Source organism: Podarcis pityusensis (assembly GCF_964106645.2).
Source record: "Podarcis pityusensis genome assembly, chromosome: 8".
Classification (NCBI taxonomy): domain Eukaryota; kingdom Metazoa; phylum Chordata; class Lepidosauria; order Squamata; family Lacertidae; genus Podarcis; species Podarcis pityusensis.
In genome coordinates, this window is record NC_138033.1 from 39,006,343 (window position 1) to 39,022,122 (window position 15,780).

General features: G+C 38.4%; 1 protein-coding gene across 4 annotated transcripts in view; it reads left to right on the forward strand.

The window, feature by feature from the left end:
- The window catches only part of CBFB (core-binding factor subunit beta), a 42,125-nt gene extending 26,992 nt beyond the window's left edge, over nucleotides 1–15,133 (forward strand). Inside the window, exons 4-6 of one of the 4 annotated variants that reach the window (XM_081015889.1) lie at nucleotides 1,018–1,134; nucleotides 5,750–5,873; nucleotides 12,909–15,133. In XM_081015889.1, coding sequence (XP_080872015.1) covers nucleotides 1,018–1,134; nucleotides 5,750–5,873; nucleotides 12,909–12,931 — 264 coding nt within the window. In that variant the 3' untranslated portion in view covers nucleotides 12,932–15,133. Of the gene's footprint in view, nucleotides 1–1,017; nucleotides 1,135–5,746; nucleotides 5,874–12,908 lie in introns of all 4 variants that reach the window. The other 3 variants (XM_081015887.1, XM_081015888.1, XM_081015886.1) reach the window with 3 other exon arrangements.
- Nucleotides 15,134–15,780: the final 647 nt, after the last annotated feature.

Consider the following 15,780-nt stretch of genomic DNA (forward strand, 5'->3'; position numbering starts at 1 on the left):
CTCATGACTTAAATAAATCTCTACGTATGCTGGGTTGAAAAGACTTCATTACAATGGTTGGAGCAAGCTGGTTGAAAAAAACTCTTCCTCCACCATTGGTTCCCTTCTTTTCAGTCACACTCCTTTTTCTTTGATGCTTCTCTCCCCCACTCCATACGGTGTTCATTTTATTTTCCTTATTTGCCAATTTCCTCTCATGCCTCTTTTGCTGCCACCACTACATATCTGGTAGCTGAGCTGAAAAAAACTCATGATAAGGTCTAACTATTTGCTGCTTTAGGTTGGCACCATCTTTTCCAGGTAGACCCTGCTATATTAAACCTACCATGGTCATATTGGTTGGGCTTTTCACCTGCCACTAGAGGTGGTGACAGTACCTCTGCTGGTGCAGAAGTAAGGGGAGGACAGGTAGGCAGACAGCAAGGAAGGGGGAGGGAGCTTAGAATCTGGTGACCTAGTCATGGCACAGACATACTACTTTCAGTGACTGGGTCAGCCCTGATTGAAACTACCATGGGTATGAGGTTTGTTTTGGCTTTCAATGTGACAAATAAATACAATGTTGAAAACTATGTGTTTTTATTAATTTGCTTTTATATTACATTTTCCACTGGTATGCTCAAAATGGCTAACAAAATTACAATTGAATATACACAATGTCTTTGCATGTCTTGGTAAGCCATGAACACACAGATCATCCCCACTTCACTCCTCCTCACTACTGAGCAAGAGCAAGAAATTATGATCTTTGGCTTAGCAGAGCATATGAAGGCTTATTCTTAGCTTACTAGTTATAGTCTGTTTGAACGAAACAAACTATGATCCTCATTTCACAAGGAATACTAAGTTAAAAGTTGTAGTTTATTGCTCTTCATACTAACAGGGATGAGTGAAATGGGAGTGAACTTTGCATTCACAGTAAATTATCAGCCATGGCTTACCTGTAATGACCATGAGTGTTGATTCATACCTATGCAAACAGTCTGCATTATCAGTATATGTCTTCTTATATTTCAGGTCTACCTAAAAGCGCCTATGATTCTTAATGGTGTTTGTGTTATTTGGAAAGGCTGGATAGATCTCCAAAGACTGGATGGCATGGGCTGCTTAGAATTTGATGAAGAACGGGCACAGGTAAAGTAGGGAGCTTCAAACTTCTCAAATCTCAGTTATATTAGATGTGAAGCAAAATTTGTAATTTTGGTATGCAGTACTTTATAACTTTGGATGGGGAAATTGTATAATGAGAAATTGAAAGCATAAGCAGGATCACTGTTTGGATTTAGTTGTTGCATCTTCAATCACATATGATCAGCATATTTCAGTCTGCCTTTTGGTCCAAGGAAGAAGTCTCCCCACTCTCCACTGTTTTCCTTCAAAGAAAAGAAGATAGTAGAGAGTAGAAAAACTTATGTCGTGTTCTTTCAGTTTCCCTTGTTCTTTCTAGGAGGTCTGCCTTTGGTCTTAACTTCTTTATCTTTTCCCCTTTGCGTTTCTGAACTTCCTTGTCCATAATTTAAAATGCATGCAAACCCTGTGCTTTCTAGTTCCATAGCCATCCTGCTTATTCTGTAGTTAAATGGAAGGAAAACTGAAGCTTGCTTATACCTACTTGGGTAGCAGTAGGTTCACTTGCACTTGGGGCATTGAATTCATTAAGAAACCCTGACAATTCGGCAACATAAAGCCTCTTATTGACCTAGACCTTGTATTAGGCTTTTATTTGATGCTTCCATCTCATTCTCTTTTCTCAACTTTGGCCCTCCACCACCTCTTTTTCCTATAGTTCTGTACCTAATCCATGCATATTTTATCCAGGCCACTCCTTCTTTTGTCTATGACCTAGTTTTCACAACTAACCTAGCACGCCTGACTCCTCACCTCCTCTGTCTTTTCATCCCATGAAATGCTAGAAACTGAAACAGTGGCAGATGCAAGGCTCACAGGTGACAATAAGTAGTTTTCTTAATAGAAAAATAATTGTCTTTGAATATAATTACATGGGAAGAGCCTGCTGGCCCATGTAGTTTGGCATCCTGATGCCCATGGGAAACCCACAAGGCAGATTTGAGCACAGGACACTCTTCCCTCCTGTGGTTTCCAGCAAGGGATTTTTAGAAGCATTGCTACCTCCAACTGCAGAAGCAGAGGATACCCATCATGGCTAGTAGCAGTCAGTAGCCCTCTCCTCCATAAATTTGTCTAATCCTCTTTTGAAGCCATCTAAGTTGATTGCCATAGTTGAACAATGCATGGTATGAAGTAGCACTTCCTTTTTTCTGTCCTGAATCTTCCAGCAACCAGCTTCATGGGATGTCCATGAGTTCTAGTGATAGAAGAGAGGGAGAATTTTTTTTCTGTAACCACTTTCTCCATACGGCACCCTATTTTATATCATCTTGCCTCTTCTCAATGAAATGAAAAAGTCCCAAACGCTGCAACCTTTCCTCACAGGGGAGTCACTTCACCCCCTTGATTGTTTTGGGTACCCTTTTCTGAACCTTTTCCAACTCTACAATATCTTTTTTCAAGTAAAGTGATCAGAACTATACCCCAGTATTCCAAATCTGTTCACACCCTAGATTTACATAATGTCATTATGATGTCCTCAGTTTGGATTTAATTACTAATTAAAATATTTGTGCAGTTCACATCTATTTCACATAAAAGTCATAAAACAGCTTCTACCTGTGAAATGAATTCTTTTCTTAGAAAAAGAGGGCTTTTATTTAATTATGGCCTTTTATTGAACATCCTGCTTTCAGCTGTTTGGGTCTTGCTTCTCTATTAAAAGATATTGATTTAAAAAAAAAAAAATCAGATCCCTGAAAGACCTTGTATTATGCTGTTCCAACATAAAAATTGCCAAGGAGAGATGGAGCTGCTACTTAAAAATAGACCTTAATGAAAAATTTGCACATTGCCCTTTAGTGCATGCTGCTTGGGCCTAAGTTGATGTTTATTGATTGACAGATGTTTGTATTAAAACTAAGCAAGGCCACAGGGGGAACTCTTCCACATCATTTCACAAAATAGCTTTAGGGTGCAGGAAGTGCCCTAGGCAAAAAAGGCAATTTGACATTCTCTCACTACAGACATTTTATTTTAAAATTTAATGTACTTAGTCCCTTGGTATATTAAAATGTAGCTGGATTCTCTGGAGCAGGACTTATTTAACCTGCACATTTTTGCAAAGCCACACTATTAAAGGAAAATCATCATGCTGAATGTAGCATGCTGTACTTTGACAAATGTAGTTTAAAAGTTTTGATTATTTAAAAAAAAAACTATTAAAAGAGACAAGATGAAGAAGAAAGAGTGTAATTCTGCCTGGAAAAAGTGCAAGAGAATTTCACTTTATTGCATATTGTTAGACAAGTAGTTCTTTAATATAGGTCAATTAGTTTGTGGGGAGGACCAAAAAAAGAAACTTGAACAACCTCGCTGCAACTATTAGAAATAAGTGTTCTGAAGAACATTTAGAAATGTCTTTAAATTTTAAAACTTGGTGGAAAATAATGTAACTTTGGTGTATGATATTTCTAGACTTACTCTTTTTGTATTCTGATTTGCATATTATATTGCAATTCATATTTAAGTACATCATGCTAACATGTTTTCAGAGTCCAATATCTTTTAGTGGGTCTTAGTTATCACCTTTTGTCATATTACAACATTTACCTAACATAGCTATCTATCTATCTAAAGAAGGTGCTATCCTCTGCTCACATGCAGAAGATTCACATAGAGCTTCTTGGTTGCCTCTCGTATTGCTGCTTTGGTGACATAGGCCCTTCCTAACACCCTCTCCCTCAGTGACCTCTTTATGGCACAGCCTTTTTCCTCAGCTGGCATATTGCCAGTGCACGCACTGTCTTGTCCTGTTTCCTGTTTTCAGGATGAGCAGGACACCATGTCCTCTTCTTCCTTCCCTCTCTAATGATATGGTATGGGTGCTCTGAGAAAAAGCACAGGGCTCTCTCTAGTCATCTGAACAGGAAGTCTCTATGGTTCTGAGTCAATGTGAGGAGAGGAAAAACACTAGGACTATCCAGCAGACCCTTCCTGTGCAATTTCAGCTAACCATGAAGCATTGGGAAATGCCTGCTCCTGCTGGCCAGCAGCAACACCAGCAGACTTCCAGCAGCAGAGCCATTGCTTCCAACTGGTCTGAGGAAGGGTGGTTTTCCCTTTGTACTCAGACAGGGAGAAGGGGGAGCTGTTGACTGATGACGATGTAACAGCACCTGCTGCTCCTCCTTTCCCGTTTTCTGCTGAGGCTTTCAGTACTCTCTGTAATGCCCATAAAACTTTGAAGATTTCTCTACCCAAGCATTTTTTGGGGGGGAGGCTGAGGAGGAGGAAGTATTTGAAGTGAGGGCTACCCCTGATGTGTAGCCAAATGTCCTTTTTCCTTCCAGTTTTAAGAAGACCATTTCTATAGGAGTGGGCCAAACCTAATGGGGTGCGCTATTGGTCTTGGCTCCTAAGAGGCTTTGCTCCTTGCCAGTGTGGTGTAGTGGTTAAGAGCGGTAGTCTCGTAATCTGGGGAACCGGGTTTGCGTCTCCGCTCCTCCACATGCAGCTGCTGGGTGACCTTGGGCTAGTCACACCTCTTTGAAGTCTCTCAGCCCCACTCACCTCACAGAGTGTTTGTTGTGGGGGAGGAAGGGAAAGGAGAATGTTAGCCGCTTTGAGACTCCTTAAAGGGAGTGAAAGGCAGGATATCAAATCCAAACTCTTCTATATAGCATGGCAAAGTTCAAGGTTTCTTTGGTAGATGCCCCATTTCCCCTATTACTTCTGGCCTGGTGGCTGCCAGAGACATAGGTATGATTTCCCCAAGAATGTAGTGGATAGGTGTCCTGAAGTCTTTCACCATAGGGCACATGAGGTCATGCCTCTGGTAGTGAGGGGCATTGCCGCTTCTTCTGTGGTGGCATGGTGGGCTTCCTTTTCACTCCTTGAGGAGGTACCCTGTGGTTGCCATAATCTCTGCCAGGGTCTTCATAAACCAAAGAAAGATTTTGCCTTTATGATGGATGTGGGGCTGGATGCCATGCAGTTTGCCACCAGGGCTATGGCTACTGATGTGGCCATTGGGAGTCACCTGTGGCTCAAGACCTGGAATGTTGATGCAATATCCAAAACTAATCTGGCAACTGGGCATTTCTTGAGGGAGGGAATATGTGGGGATCCTCTGGAGGAATATCTGATGGAGACCAAGAACAAGACGACACTATCTTCAGGGTCTAAGGAGGAGGAGGAGGAGGAGAGATGTCACTTAGAGCAAATCTTTTTGCCCCTTTTGGGTGCTTATGGTCCCAAAAAAAATAGCAGGAGCCAGTGGTACCAGTGCAGGGAGCAGGGAGAGGCAGAGATTTTCCTCTTCGTGATTCTGCATGATTAGTAGCTCATCTCTTTAGGTGGTCTTGTTGCTCCGTTTCTTTAAAATAAAGTCACCTAAATCCAGGGGTTGCCCTTATGGTGTGGCAAAGCTGCCCTCCCAATACTAGCATTAATAGGATAGGACTGCACAGGTACACCAACAGAGCCACTGCAGTGCTCATGCAGTCTTAATCTCACCAAAGTCTGCCCCATATAGATAAGCTATGTCAGTGTTGGGAGGGCCATGCCACAGCCCACTACTGCCTAAATGATGTCTAGAGGTGAGCAATTGGAGAGGTCTTCCCCCCAAATCAGTGTAAAGGTGCTTCTTGTGTGACCCTGTACTTTTGGTTGGTAGCAGGAAGATGCATTGGCACAGCAGGCTTTTGAAGAAGCTCGGAGAAGAACTCGTGAATTCGAGGACAGAGACAGGTCTCATCGGGAAGAAATGGAGGTGAGAGTTTCACAGCTGCTGTCAGTTACTGGTTAGTACTCTACCAAAAATCTAGATTTTTTTTCTCAATAAACTACTGCCTGGAGCATGTTGCTAAAAACTTATGTTTTATTTTGATGTTGTCATTTTAATGAATCCTGTTTGGGTTAAAAGCATTATAGTAATACATTAAGGGTACAAATTCTTCAATCAGTGCAATTTTGCCACTTGAAAGTACATAGCTGCTGATCTTAGAATCCCTAAAGTTAAAACAAATTTTAATTTAAAATGATCTAATCCAGCATTGTTAACTTTCACCTCTTGGACAAAGTAATTCAGACTGTGTGCCCTATTTCTGCATATGCCACAGTAGTTACTACATATGATAGAATTTTGCATTGAATTATGTATGTACGTTGTTAAATAAAGAACCAAAGTTTGTCCTATCAATGGTACAGTAGACTGGCAGATTTATTTTTTTATAGAGCAATGGGGAAAAAGAGGCAAATGTGGTACATATCTGTTGGGCAGTATACACATATACGGGACGTGGGTGGCGCTGGGACGCAGGTGGTGCTGTGGGTTAAACCACAGAGCCTAGGACTTGCCAATCAGAAGGTCGGCGGTTTGAATCCCCGTGACAGGATGAGCTCCCATTGCTCGGTCCCTGCTCCTGCCAACCTAGCAGTTTGAAAGTACGTCACAGTGCAAGTAGATAAATAGGTACCGCTCCGGCAGGAAGGTAAATAGCATTTCCGTGCACTGCTCTGGTTCGCCAGAAGCGGCTTAGTCATGCTGGCCACATGACCCGGAAGCTGTATGCCAGCTCCCTCAGCCAATAAAGCGAGATGAGCGCCAGAACCCCAGAGTCGGCCACGACTGGACCTAATGGTCAGGGGTCCCTTTACCTTTACCTTTATACACATATACATACATACATACTTGGGAAGTAATACTTGTTTAAAAATACTTCAAAACCAAATTAAATATTCTTCCCCTTGTTCATTTCCCCCCAACTTTAATACATTTTTAGAAGTAGTCTTGATCATGGAGTAAATGAAAAGATTATCTTGGCTAGCTTCAGCATTGGTTCTATTTTCATAGAGGGAAGATATAGAAAAGTTTCTTTTAAAAAAATCAAACCATGAAACACTGCTTTTTTCACATACATATACAAAGTAGACCACTTAAAGTCTGGAACGATGAAGATTGAAAGTTTCATTGTTATAAATCATACCTTGAGCTGCTGCAAAGTCTGCATGTATATATATATATATATTTAAATCATGCATCGTTTAAATGTCTTTAATAGATACCACATTTGAGTTCAGTGAAGACAGAGAAACCCTTGCAATACTTTGTCTGCCCCTACCAAAAGAGAGGCGCCAGCCCTTGGGAAGCATTCAGCCAAACCTTAGCAGCATATGAAAATGATCAGAATTTATTCTTTATTTATACAGCTTTCTTTCCTAGAAAAGATGTTCCTTTATTTTATAACATGCTGTGCAGCATTTTTTTAACTATTAAGAAGCCAGTAGATTATTACATCTGCAAAGAAATCCAACAAAAAATTCTTACTGAATCATTCAAACATAATCAGTCACATTTTGAATTTTATTTTATTTTAAAGGATAAATCAGCTGAACTGTTCTGGATTTATTAGAGCTACTATTGTTGATTACTTCAAGAAACTGCAAAAACATTTTTTTATAATCTTGCGTAAGTGGAAGATTTCACAAATAAAATTATAAGAGCATGTTCAAATAACATTTTTATAAAATAGCAAGTCAATTTTAAAAAAAAATACAAGACTGACATGTGCTTACTTGAAAGGAGAAAATAGATGTACAACACAAATAATATGGAAACAAGTTATGGTACATGGCTTGAAACAGTATTTGAAAAATGTTTTCTAATTACAGCAGCCAATTAAAGTTTTTTTCCCCGAGCAAATAAGTTATATTAGTTATTGATTAAGTTTACACATCTGTGTTAAATGAAGCTGAGATTTTTTTCAGCCGCTGAATTCTGCTGTTGGTACCTATTCTGCTGCTTTTCTGCCCTTTCAAAGAATTGCATAATACGCCAACCTAAACAAAGTCCAACATTTCTGGAACTGCAGGGCAAACTAAAATTTTATGCTAAACAGCTCATCCAGCAGCCTTCAGTCTCTGTAGCAGGGATTGAGAGTTGAACTAAAAGTACTTTGCATATCTCTCTGTCTCTGCTTATGGACAAGCCTGCACAAAATAAGCATATTTGCATACATCTGCTTAATATGCAAATTTTATATAAGCCATTGAAATGAGTTTTTCATGGTACAGAATAAAGAATATTAGGCCCTTATGCTATTTGATAGCTGTTCTTTATGACAGAAGGTTGACAGTTTGAGAGCAGGAAGGATGATAAAAATAAATGACAAAATCATTTTCAGCAAAGCATCTTTGATTCTTTGCTGGTCATGCTTCAATAAGCATAATATGGCAAAATGTCCAAATCAGTTCAGACAAGAACATTACAAATGCTCTGTTTACTGTATATACTTTTGGCTGATGTCATGGACAGGCGATTTCCCAGTGTATTTGTTAATATTGTGGTAGCACTCTCCTACCCCAGCATAAAGGGAATCTGACAAAAAGTTGTTTTCTGTTGTTGAAAGACAGTAAATGTGCTAAAGTTGCCAAACTCTTTTCCTATCCTAATGTTTTGTATAATTTTAGTAAAAACAACCAAAATAACAGTCAAAGCTTTAAAGGTGTACCTATTTAACAAATGTATGTTAAATTAAATGTTCTAATTATCACTAGCTGCAATTTATTTTGCATATAACTGCCAACTAAGATTTCACTTCATGCTTCTGATAAAGCAGGCTTCAGTCCACAAAAGCTTATGCCAGACCTGTCTTCAAGATGTCACAAGAATCCTAGAAACAAACCCCTCTGAATTATTAAAAAAACACAACCCAGAGTTTTGCAAATAAAAGTAGCTGTAGAAATAGAATTCAAAATGGCTCAGATGATGCTTTTCATTGGACCAGTTGTGTCTAGGGGAGGAGGAAAGCAAGCTTTCAACATGCAGCCTGGAGGCATCAGAAAGAAGAACGCAATCCAGAGTATGAATATAAGAAATAAATATGTCTTACCCCTTGATGGATTTTTGAATGGAGAGATTGAGAAGCTGGCATCTAACATGAGAATACATGGTGATGGAAACATTACTTTGCATGCTTTAAAATACTGAAATTACCAGTTGGCCATTTCCTTTAATAAGGAAACTTTATCACAACATGAAATTGTAGCTGAAAATTGAATCCTAGCCACCTAATACTTTTTCCAGTTTCGCTAGTATCATATCTTTATGTCTATGAAAGGCAGCTAAATATCCTACCTTTCTTATGGGTTTTTCCCACTAGGATAAAATGTACTTTCACTAGAGAAAGTATTGTTTCATGTCTGGTGGAGATGCTATAAATATATAATTACTATTGATCACTGTCAGTCACTGTCTTGCTGATGCTCAGCCTCTTTCTAACCTGCATTGACTGGAAGAAGTTGCTTATATTACAGTATTGCTTGACTTGCAAAATTGATCTAGATGATACCACACTCAGCATTGATTTTGGACAAAATGTAAAAGGGTTTCTTGGTATGGCATTCAGTTGCACTTTTTATGTATACCATTTGCTGCTAGATAACATCTTTACAGTGCAATCCTGTGTGTGCTTACTCAGAAGTAAGTTCCAATATGTTCAGTGGGGCTTACTCCTAGGAAAGTTGGATTGCAGCCGTAAACAAATAAGGCTGTGCTATTCTGTTGCCATGATGTATGAGAGAAAGTGAACCTTGATTCTGCTTAAGTAACACAGAAGTTTATTTCCCCCCAAAGCATTTCAGTAACGAAACAAAAATGCTTTTGTTTTGAAATGCTGATACATGTGACTTAATACTGTATATCTGTAAATATTTTATTTTGCATTTTTAAAGAAATGCCAAATTGAAATTTACTGTGATACAATTCAAGTTATTTGACATTGCAGTATGTATCTGCCATCACCATCACATTCCAGTGCTTGAATACCCTTAGCAAAATGGTTGTCGCCACTGTCTATTCTCTTTCCCACTGCATTTTGAAAAAAGTTTCCTTATCTGAACTACCTTTTCATTCAGTTTTTCTTTGCCATTTGTGAAACAGCATGAAAAACGTGCTTCTTACACAAAAAGCTGTGTTTGGTGTCAGTTGAAAATGAATGACCCTTACAATGAAAGTCACTATTTTTTCCTTTTAAGTAGTGATTTATATCCAGGGTACACTCTTCATATCTCTCGTGGATAACGAAAGGTCATATAAAAAGCAGCTCTTAGCCTCACATCATCTACTTCTAGTACAGATTTGGGCATTTCCCCACATCAGGTGGGGCAATGACATTTATGTACAAATTGAGAGAACAGATTTGAATTTTCTGTGGTTTCGCAGAGAATTCTGGATTATACTTGGTTTGTAAAGCCACACACATTAAAAGAAGCACAAGAAGCTAAGGAACTCCAGTAAGAGCACCTTAAATTGTGTCTCTCTGGTAGCTGCCTGCCTAATCTGCCTGTATGACACAGCCAGCACCATCTGCAGCAGTTGCCATGAACTGGGTCATTGGGACTTCTTTGTTCATGCTGAAAATTGATTAACAGTACAAACTAGGTGCAGTTGCTAAGGTTGAATTTCATACACTCAGACCATGAAACAAAGAACTGTCTGTAAAACACTGTTTATTTAGCTTAACAGAACTAAAGCTTAATTTGTATGTATGGAATCTTGCCTTATTTATTTGCTTTGCTAACTTGAATTGCTTAAACAGTTAATTTATAATTTTTCATTTTGAGGTAGCCAAGACAATAATATGCAGGTTGAGAGTTAATTTAACTAAAAATCATTTTACAATTTCTGACACATTCAGGACCCCACAAGACAACTCCCCTGGTTCCGGCCAATGTCTAATCATAACTAGATGCCTATGATGGTCTTTGTGCTTTTACTAATGTACATTTTGGAGTTTGGCTAACAGGCACGATCTAGCAAGAGTAGAACTCTTTTTTAGTTCAACTTACGTTACAGTGATGTGTTTTAATGGCCTCTACATTGTACTGCCTCTCTCTTCCCCACTTCTTCCCTTCTTTTTTTCTTTCTTCTTTTTTCTAAATACTGAGGACCAATTGATATATAATAATTACCAAGGCCTGTCCCAAGGTATTTTTTCCCTTAGGAAACTGCCAGTAAAACTTGATTGCATGGTATGATGCATTCCACCAGATCGGGGTTCTCAGCTTCTTAAACACTGAGAACCAAATATTGCAATGAAGTAATACGTTACAAGAAAAATATATCTGCCTATATCAATCTGAAGTTCTGTCAGGTAGTACTAATATAGAGGTGTTTGCTTTTTTGAAGAAAAAACATTAATATGATACACAAACATGTTATCTTGGTTTTCAGCACAGTCTTGGGCTACAGAAAAGGTCCGGGGCGAGATTTCCTAAGGGAAGGGTACTTTAGGATTCAGATGGGCAATGAAGACCACCAAAGTTGCTCCTTAACAGGTTTTTCATTAACAGGATGAGGAAAATAAAGAACAAAGCATGAGGAAACAGACAAAATCTTATGGTCATTTCCCTTCTTCTGGTGGCAACTGGTCAAACTCCTTATAGGCAATTTGTGCAGCATCAGTGTTGACAACTGTCTTCACTGAGATTTCCACTGGCCCTTGGTGGGCTTGGGCCTGATATAAACACTTGAGCACTTGTTCTTGGGGTCAGCTTCCCAAGACCTTGTCTATGATTATCTGGCAAGGCCAGAGGAATAGTCATAACAAACAGCAGACGCCGCTTCTCTTTACCAACAAAGAGTGCAACTGTTAGAAGGAGAGATTTGCAGCTCCTTGTAGCATACAGGAAAAAAATGCTGCGACTGATTTCATTTTGAGGCTCTTTCGTAGTCTCTTGTGGGTATAAAAAGGGATAAAAATATGATATCCAACTGTGGCATCCCACCTGCACAGCAGGCTTCTGCTTTTGCAAAAGGTGTTTCCTTTTTCTCTTCTCCCTCCTTCAGCTTCCAGTCTGCCCCTAAAATCTATTTCAGCAGGTTGGGGAATCCTCCAGAGCAGATGTGGGGTGGGGAGAGGAGTTGCACCTTTCACCTTCGTTGCATATCTTTAGGCGCCATGCAAAAGCAGTCCTCCCAGGCCTTTGGCTAACTGGGGGAGTATTGTTTTTATTTGTTACTATGTTATGTATTTTTGTTTTTATATCGTAAACTGGTCTGTGATTCTCAAATGAAGAGTGGTAGAGAAATATTATTGTTATTTCTAGTTTTGCTTAATGATGTTTGCTTAACTTTTTTAATGAAATTCGTTTTTTCAATGAAAGCAGGTTGTTAGAAATGTCACTTGCCATTTAATAAATGCATCCTTAGTGCTGTTTTTAAGTTTTTGTCAATTTCCTCTTTTTTTCTTTCTGAATAGAATCAATACTAGCCCAGGTTAGACATAAGGGGAACCACTGGTTTCCCCTCTATGACTGAACTGGGCCACTGTTTCCTTCATGATTTATAAATTCTTGTCTCAGCAAAGCCAAAAAATGACTTCTACAGGTTTTCATAAGGTCTGGTTTTTATATTAGAATATTTGGATGAAGGTGAGTACCTGGAAATGGTCTTTATGCCCCCACTAAAAAGAAAAGTACAATTTCCATCCCTGTGGCGTATGTAGAAACTGCTTACAACCGAGTGACAGCAGTGGCAGAGATGCTTGGTCTTCCCTTTCCTAGGGTTAAGACTGCCACCTCATATTCTAACCCTTTTAACAGCTGGGAGAGCCAGCCCTGCTAGCTCTATGGGGCCCTTTTTGATTTGAGGAAAAGTGTGCCATGGCCATTCTGGGGAAGAGCATGGGGACAGAGAGGACCATTTTTGTCAAGTATTCATAGTGTTGGTTTAGAATGAATATTGATATATACCATTTGAAACCATATTTTGCTTTAAAATATTCAATACATTTTAACTCTCTTCCTCCTTTCTCCACCTTTCCATGTTAATTCAGGCAAGAAGACAACAAGACCCTAGTCCTGGCTCAACCCTAGGAGGTGGTGATGATCTCAAACTGCGTTAAGTGAACAACGGCTGTGTGCCATAAGTGTGACGCTTAAACTTGGCAAATGATGGAATTAAAAGACCAGAAACTGTGATAACTGGGTATATACTATAGCCTATTCCCTGACCTGCGGCAACCAAACTATCATGTCCCGCCATGGTTTGCACTATGTTTGTGTTGTATTATCTGCATTTCTTTTCTTTAAGCATGTTGCCAATGGGGATTTGAAATTCTTGTTTCTCTATGCAAGCTTATAATTTTGTTGGCACTATTTTAGTGACGAAAACAATTAATGCAGCTATAAAAACAATTCCTCAACTGTAATATTCATTCATTTCAGAATAGGTCAAACGTTGCAGAATAAAGCTTTTTGTGACTTTTTTAAAAAAACAAAAACTTTCAAAATAATTTTTATATGGGCTTTTGGAAGTTTGTTTGTCATAGTGTTCTTGCTTTTACACATGCATTCTTTGTGGTATTGTCTTTTTATGCACTTTCTCTTCTCTAACTTTCAACACATTTTATTCTTTTTACATTATGCAGCCTAGACCAAGTAACAGTGTTGTCAATTGATTTACTGAATTACATGTTTATAAACTTTTTTTAAAAAGCCACACTCCAATATACCATGAAATATTGTTAACTTAAAGCTAATGTTTTAGATGGCAAAATGTCTAAATGAGATTTTAATCTGTCCGCACGTTCTGTTTTAGATTCTGTTCTGCAGTTACTAGTTGTAGTTAATGTAGTTCAGATAACCTGCTGAAACTGATTGGAACTCATTGCAGTATGGCTCTTCAGGGACTCTGTAAAAATCTGAAATGGGATACTCCATCTTTCTGATTGCATTTGACATGAGTCTATGATGGCTGAGGGTGAAGCTGATATCTTGAATACAATCACGTTGAAAGTAGCTGCTTAACTCTTTTTGTATCCTATTCTTTAGCTTAGATTAAAATACGAATTGAGACATTTGAATTGTATGCAAAACAGTCTCATATTGGCCCAAAGTTGCCTTTGGTGTGTTTTTTTGTTACTTAACAATTTTGTTATGATACTTTCCAGTAGCGTAAGATTTGGAGAAAATAATTATTAAGGATTGTTCACTTTTGCACTTCAGTCCCTGCTTTCTTCTATTATATTACTCAAGAGTACTGTTTACCAAATCTTGTGTCAAACCAGTTTTGTTTCTCCATTTGTTATGTGGCGTGAACATCAATCTAATCTAAATTATCATTTTAGGCTTTAAACCACAACATTCATTTTCTGTGTTAATATGAGTAGAATGCAACATTCCTTGTCAATGCTGGTAGTTGAACTTATAACAATTACAAATATCTGAACAACTTCCCTGGATATGACAACTCTGAATCTTTTTTTAATACTCTTTAACAGTCATCCATAGGTACTGTCCCAAACAGATCTATTAAATAGAAATATGTTGCTCATGTTAATATTTTTTCCATGCAATTTTCCTCATCTAGTGAAGAAAGAATGGTCCAAAAAGTAGTTTTCTGTTGCTGTTCCATTTTTGTCAGTGATGTTCCTTTCCTTTGTATTTCAAATAGTACGGTGTTTCCTGATTACTTCTGATAGTAGTTTCAAATCATGAGTACACAAATTATACTATTGCATATAAACCTTTGCTGTCTGTGTGTAAATAACCTTCTCCCCCTATTATCTAGAATTTGGCTACTTAATGGCCAAGTTTGAATGATCATATCTCAGCTTAATAGCCCAATATAAAAATAGATGTTTTGCTCATGCACACAGCCCCTCTGCTACTCTAACTAATGATAGTTACAGGTTTCCTGGTTTTACTACCTGCATCGTCAAGGGAGGAACAAAGGTGCTGTGTGCCCAGGCAATAGACTCATTCACATATTGGCTTATTGAGCCAAGATACAGTTGTCCAAACTGGGCCACTATGTCTTAATGCTGGCATTAAGATCACAAGCCCTTTCCCTGTGCTAGCTAGTACAGACCTGCTAAACTTAAAAACTTTAAGTTATTGATGCAATTTGTTATTTTTTCATAATTTCTATTTAAACAAGAGTTGCATCATCTTCAAACTCATCTCTTTAAGAGTTGCCTTAAGCTTCAAGATTGCTTTTGCTATCTTTTTGTGCTATGTTAACCTTACGTTTATAATAAACTTATGTGAGTGAAACAAAGTGGTTGTAAATTACTTTGTAACATGTAAGTGTCAAGTGCTGATACGTGCCATTGTATGCTTACAGATAAAGGACAGTTTGGCAAATATTCCAAAGTACTATCATTTTTAGGGGACTTGTGGGTTGCTTATTGTGGCATCTCAGGGCTTTTTTAATCCTTTTATTTCCCTTTTAAGAATTTTGCTAATACAAGTTGAGAATAGAGAAGTTTAGTCAAGAGTTAAATCATACAATTAATAGATATTTAAAAGTTACATTTTGTATCTTTTGATTAGGTTCTGAAACATCCAGAAACCAGTTTTGAAATCTACTTCTGACAACTGCCCTCCCTCCCCCCATTGCATTGATAGGTAGGAGTTGCTCATCATCACCAAAGAGCAAGAATGTTCTTTTTCTGAGATCATTTAGCTTGCCCTACAGATCCAGTTTAAGAACAAGCAGTCTTTGAGGTCATGGGTCTGTATGAAGAACCCCAGACCTCCCCTCCATCCATTACAGTTGCAGAATGCCTATTTTGATTTTTTATTATTTAATTTATATACTGCTTAGTATATTAAAAATATATCTAAGCAGTGTACAGAAATCTAAAGCAGCAACAGACAACTTAAAATATTACAAATACATTGCACACACACAGAGTGGAACCT